Below are 6,709 nucleotides of genomic sequence, written 5' to 3'. Positions count from 1 at the left end.
CATGTGCATGTGTGCATATGCTCTCTCAAATAAATAAATAAATCTTTTAAAAAACCCTGGTTTTAATACTCAGGCATCTCAATAATTTCAGTCAGAGAAAAATTAAGCACTTTGTATTTTCCTAATTCATTTTAGACAATCAGGCCTTAATAATGTCATGTCCAAGCATAATTCAAGTGCTACTGATTCCCATCACTACACCTGGGAGAAATTATCACGTCCTCGCCTTTACCAAAAGCATCGTTGGTTGTCACAGCTGTATCCTCCTCCGGGTGATCTTTGGGCCTACAAACATCCTGACATTCAGGCCACAAATTAGGACTACAGATACCTGTAGTCTTTCCTAGGCCTTACACAGTATATGGCCTTTTCTGATCCCAAATGTGTCATTCCAACACCAACTGGGTGTTCAGTGCAATTCTGACACTAGCTACTTGGCAGAGCCCACAGGTTAGGACTCAGTCCTGCAACTGTCTCTTAAAATGCCAGCCACAAATGGAGTCCCTAGACTACACTCACTTCTATCAGGCTGACTACAAATCTGGAGTTGCCTCGAGTCCCCACTCAGGTTTAATAATTTGCTACAATAACTCACAGAACTCAGGGAAATGCTATGCTTACTATTAGTTTACTATAATGGACACAAATCAACAAAGAAATGAAGAGGTACATAGGGTGAGCTCCATAAGAGCCCCAAGAGCAAGAATCCTTGTCGCAGTGGAATCAGTATGCACCCCCCTCCTGGCCAGCTGGTCTTAAGCCCTGTTTTTTAGAAGTTTTTCTCATTCCATAGGCATGATAGACTAAATCATTGGCCATTGGTGAGTGAACTCAATATCTAACTCCTTCCCCTCCCCAGATGTCAAGGTTAGTGCTGCTTCTCGACGGCACACAGGAGACGAATGAGGCACAAACAAGTCAACTGCAAGAGAAAGGGAGCAGGGGACGACAGCAGAAAAGACTGTCACCCCAAACAACTCCTCAGTCTCATATTTATTGGAAAGTTGGTAATAACCAACAAAGAAGCCGGAGTAGGTTACACACTCACCATGAGTCTTGCAGATAAGTAAGAAGAAAGGCAAAATCCGTCTGGTCCTGTAGTCCATGACCTATAGTGAGCAAGCCCAAACAGGATTGTCTGATGAGCTGCAGGTTCTCTCCGGGGAAGGGGAGAAAATGGGAGAATGAAGCAGGCGGTGTTCTGCCCTGAGCGGGCCGGGCATCCCCAGCTGCTCGGCTTCAAGGATGTCTATCGTCCTCTCCCCCAGAGCCCTGTTGCCAGTGCATATTTTTCTTAAGGCTGCATCTAAGCACACTTAGCGGCTAGTATAATTTCTTATGGGTTATATCTTAAGCAGTATGTTGTTTTGAGGGACAGTTACAGATAGGGCTTACAGTTAGAACTCTTTAATGTCTAGTTACCAGCTCCCATCCTGAAGTTCCTTTATTGGCCTCCATCTTGAGCCATTTCACCATCATACAAAAGACTCTTATCCAGGAAATCCCAAGGGTTTCAGAAGTTCTATGCCAGGAACTAGGGACAAACATCAAATAATTCTTTTTTTTTTTTAAACCAGGTAGGATTAGGTAAAACTATAGTGAGAGGTAGTCTCTGACATTATACTGTCTCCTTGAGATCCAAGAAAGCTGTCCACTTCCACACAATGGCAGAGCCCGATGTTTTCAACCCACCCCACACAATGAATAAAAATCTTAATATTAAATGTGATTCAATAAGATGTTTATTATTGAACAAATCAGAGCAAATGTGAGGAAGACAGGTCCCACCTCAGTGACTTGGAGGCTGGAAAATCCATAAAAAGTATGTATAAGACCAACAATGCCATGAAGAGGGTAAAACTTGCAAAATATCAGTGGTTCCTGGATTGGGTTCTGTGGCAAAAAATGGATCAGGTCCATGCCATAGCTAGTCAGAGAAAAGGTTCCCACCCCAGGGGTTCAGACCATAATTTCCACTACAGAGCAGAAGAGCACAAACATCTGTCTTCTCTGAGCATGCTAAGGTGACTCGCATGCCATGAGGAGGACCTGCTGGGTGTCAGAGGTGAGATACCTTCTGCCACCACTGGCAGTGACAGGATTCTGGCAAGGTCTGAGCAGGTCAGAATATGAAATGCAGCTCCTGAAAACTTCTTGTAACTGGAATGTGTGGTAGATGGCTCCTCACAGAAGCTCTCTAGTGCTGTTAAACTGAACAAAAAAAGAGCATATTTCCTGAACGTTTAAGGCCATTTTCTTATGTGGAATTTCTTCTTCATGCTGAATGGGTTTAGATCTTGGCTGAAAGTTTTTCCACATCGGCTGATTCATAAAACTCATTAAGTTTTTGGTGTTGAATCAGAGCAGACAGTTAGCGGAAAACTTTCTCAGGTTGGCTGCAGCCCTGAGGCCTTTTTCTAATGTGAAGTTTACGATGTTGAATGAGGCTATAGTTTTGGCTAAAGGACTTCCCACATTCACTGCATTCATAAGGCCTTTCTCCAGTGTGAATTCTCTGATGTAGAATGAGGCTAAAACTTTGGCTAACGGATTTCCCACATTCACTACACTCGTAAGGCCTTGCTCCTTTGTGAACTCTCCGGTGTTTAATGAGGCTGGAGCTTTGTCTAAACGATTTCCCACATTCATTGCACTCGTATGGCCTTTCTCCAGTGTGAACTCTCCGATGCTGGATGAGGATAGAGCTTTGGCTAAAAGACTTCCCACGTTTGTCACATTAATAAGGGCTTGCTCCAGTATGAATTCTCTGATGTTGAACGAGGCTGGAACTTTGTCTAAAGAATTTGCCATAGTCAGCACACTCATAAGGTCTTGCTCCAGTGTGAATTCTCTGGTGCTGAACAAGTTTGGATTTGCATCCAAAAGCTTTCCCACATTCACTACACACATAAGGCCTTTCTCCAGTGTGAGTACATAGGTGCTGAACAAGTTTATATTTGAACCTGAAGGCCTTTCCACACTTGCTGCACTCAGAAGGCTTTTCTCCAGTGTGGACTGTCTTATGATGAACAAATGTATGCTTATAGCTGAAGGTTTCCCCACATTCACTGCACTCAAGCAGTCCTTCTCCAGTGTGAATTCTTTGGGGCTGAACAAGTGTACATTTGCGACAGAAGGCTTTTCCACATTCACCACATTTGTAAGAACTTTTTCCACTGTGAAAGGACCCCTCACAGTTAGTACTGCTGTGTATACTCAGTACTGCTTTGGGAGTGGCCTGATGCTGGAGAAGTACCAAACTGGCCACGAAGTCCTTTTCAACATCCTCACAGGTGAAAGGTTTCCCTAATGAATGGCATCTATAGGTCTTCACAAAGGAAGTCCTATCCATGTTCTCGCTATTGGGTTTTCTCCCACTGTGCTTATTCTGGTGTTGGTGAAGATTTGCACTGAAACAGAATTGTTTTCCACATGCCACACACGTGTATGATTTCTGCCCAGGATGTGTTCCTTGATGCTCAGCCAGATACGAAGTATCTTTCATGACAGGAACACACTTCTCACAGAGATGAATCTTCTGGATGGATGGATTTGGCTCTGAGGTCCTGAACTGTGGCATTCTTCCCAGAGAAACATTCTGTCCGAAAGGTGCCTCCTAGCTCTCTCTGCCATACAAACAATCTGAAAGCAGAAATGCTAGTCATGTACATGTTGTCTCTGGAAACAAGTGGCAGCCACATTACAAATACGTGCCTGACATACCAAAGAATGAATACACGAGACTGTTCTCAGGATGGAGGAATTGGGAGGCAAGATGAGGAAGGGGCTGCTTTGCAGTACTGGGATTCTAAAAGGCTCTCTAAGAAGCAGGATCACAAGATGAAAGTAGATCAGAATGGGATGCAGCACAGTAAGGAGAAGAGGGCAGAGTTTCTGACTTACTCCTCTGAGAATGACCTCCAGAAGGGGTGTTGCTCGCTCGCATGTGAGTATCATGAAGAAACAGAAAATGACTGCTGGTGAGTAGCTGGTGTTCAAGGACTACTGAGGATATGTGCTCACCAGCTATTATGCATGAGCCAGTGCTGGGAACACTGCGAAGGCAGCAGTGGAAAGGAATGGGCAGGTGACAGATGCAGGAAGTTGCCAGCAGCCAGGGACTAGAGGTGAGAGTAAAAATGACAAACTAGTCAAGTATCAAGAATAGGGAAGAAAAGGTGAAAATGAGGTATGGCCATTTAAATGGCACCAAAACACTAGTCTGAACAAGTTCCTGGTATTATGTGAATACATCCCTGATGTCAGGTCCTGTCTCAGCTGCCAATCAGCAAGACCAGGCCCCCTCTGGCCCCTCCTGCCATCATTCTGTGAAGTTCCAGAAGTCTCCCCCACAAACCAAGTTGGGCAACTACATGGGACTTGGATAATGTAAGTCCTAAAGGAAAGATAGGACATGTAAGTGGCCAGTACCAGCCCGCCATGACAAATCATAGAAAACTAAACATTACAAAAAGAACCTCACACAAAGGTCTCCAAGAACAGTGCATAGTAGATGTAAGTAGTGTCTGTGTCAATGACAGCAATTCCCAGCACATGCAAACATGTAGAACTATCCGAAGAAGGGAGCAAAACCTGAAGCAAGTATGTCCAATGGATCTTCAGAAATCACCCAGCCAGGAAGGGGTCAAGCAAGGTGAGATCCATCCAGCTGACTGTCAAGACTACCTAGAAGGACGACCCAGAATCCTTTGCTACTAGACTTCAGGTCAGCAGGTGCTGAGGTAGCAGGGAGAGCAGAGGGCAGTGCGAACAATCCAAGCAACAACAGCACCTACCCAGGGAACTAGGAGAAGTCGTAGTGCCCATGGTCTGGATGGAAGGACAGAGCATGGATGGAAGGACAGAGCAGCCACCAGGGAAAAGCAGAAAGGCAAACTTGCTACCTAGGTCACTGTGGTGGGTGTGAGGGCCTTACCCAGGGAGGTTATCAGTACCAGGTTCTCCAGCATCACATCATGGTACAGGCATCTCTGAGCCTCATCAAGGAGACCCCATTCCTCCCAGGAGAAGTACACAGCCACATCCTCCAAAGTCACATTGTACTGTCATGTTGGGGACAGATGAAACCACAGCCTCCTCCTGAGGACCGACAATCCACCCCACACATCTACCCCACACCCATCTTCTTCCCAAGCTCTCCACTTTAGAGGAGAAACCAGGACCTGAAGCCACCAGTATCGCTCTTTCCTCATGGTTCTATTAATCAACGTGTCCAGCTCTCAGCAACCGCAGGCAAGCAGGCAGAGACACCATCTACACTCGGGAACTGAATTACAGGGCTGCATCTCTTCCTGACAGGCAATTTCCCTGGAGTCCTCCATATTATGCCTCACAATAAAATTTGGGGTCACCTATCACCCTTAAGTCTCCAGTACCAGGACCCAGGACCATCAATTCACACTCCCTCTCTCCACATGCACATGCACCTCTCACATCCTCAGACCCCACACGTGCATCCCCACAGCCACTGCCGATTCCCTGCCCCACACCATACACATCTCCCGGGACTTGCTCCATGCTACCTGGCACACGGCATCCAGAAAGAACTTGGCAAATTCAAACAGGATCCAGTACTCCCCCAGACCTCCATTGGGTCCCACACCAGGGGTAGCCCTGGATGCTGCTGCAAAGGCCTCTCTGCCTCTCTCTAATCCTTGCTTCAACATTAGTCACATGGAACCACACATGAATTTCTGATGCCCATGACCTTCTCCCAGTTCTGTCCTGCACTTGCTGCCCCCTCAGGAGCCACAACCCTCCTCTTTCCACCAAAACCTCATTCAAAGCTCAGCCGTACTGGTAGCCATACCAAGCACAGTGATTCTCACAGATGGCCACACTTGCCCCAGACCATACACACCGGCAAATACCCCAGAATCCACCAAAGCTCACCATCTTATCTCACGTAGTCCTCCTCATCGATCTCTCGCCCACTCTTCCCTTGGAAGTCTTGGACACCTGCCATGACCAGGCTCTCCACATACTTCCTTCGTGGTTACTTCTCTCCTACCTCAGTATTTATGATACCCATTGCCCCCAACCACGTGCCCAAGAAATAGATCCAACCCTTGGAACTCTTACTCTTCTTTCTGACCCGCTAGTAACATTACTGCCGTGAGCGGAATCCCACTTTCTAAATAGGACCGTCAGCTCCACCCTGGTGCACACAGCAGCCACCACTTTCAGATGCCTCCATCCTAAACCCCACTCCAGATTCCAGACCTGCATCCATCTGCCCACTTGATGCCACTACTCATTTTTTCTCTGGAGTTCCTCAGAATCTTAACATGGCCCCACACAAAGCCCGATATCCCCAGTGAGAACCACTCCTACTACTGACCTTCCCATCTCAGTTGATCTACCTTCTGCCCTACTTGCGCTAAGACCAAAACTTTAGTGTCATATCCGACTCCTTCCTTTCTCTCTCACCCTCAAAATCAGCCCTTCTGAAAACACAGATCCAGAATCCAAACACTTCTCCCACCTCCACAGCCAGCACTCTGGTCCATGAACACTCACCTGGACGATCCCAGTAGCCTCTTCCCTGGTCACCCTACCTCCTCCCTCAATCCCGAAGTCTGTTTTCCACTCTGCAACCAGATGGAGCCTATTTAGACGTGGGTAAGATCATCTCCCTCCTCCGCTTCAAATCTCCCATTACATCCATTATAGCTGCCGGACTTCTCAG

General features: G+C 46.7%; 1 protein-coding gene across 1 annotated transcript; it reads right to left on the bottom strand.

The window, feature by feature from the left end:
* Window positions 1-1,777: 1,777 nt before the first annotated feature.
* Window positions 1,778-5,082, bottom strand: LOC123931900 (zinc finger protein 551-like). Its single transcript, XM_045989596.1, is given in 2 exon segments — window positions 1,778-3,642; window positions 4,937-5,082. A coding segment is annotated over 1 exon segment (1,209 nt). The 5' UTR covers window positions 3,581-3,642; window positions 4,937-5,082; the 3' UTR covers window positions 1,778-2,371.
* Between the last annotated feature and the right edge of the window lie 1,627 nt (window positions 5,083-6,709).

This window comes from Meles meles, chromosome 19 (genome assembly GCF_922984935.1).
Source record: "Meles meles chromosome 19, mMelMel3.1 paternal haplotype, whole genome shotgun sequence".
In the NCBI taxonomy this organism is placed as follows: Eukaryota; Metazoa; Chordata; class Mammalia; order Carnivora; family Mustelidae; genus Meles; species Meles meles.
This window is presented reverse-complemented; position numbering and strand designations above follow the sequence as displayed.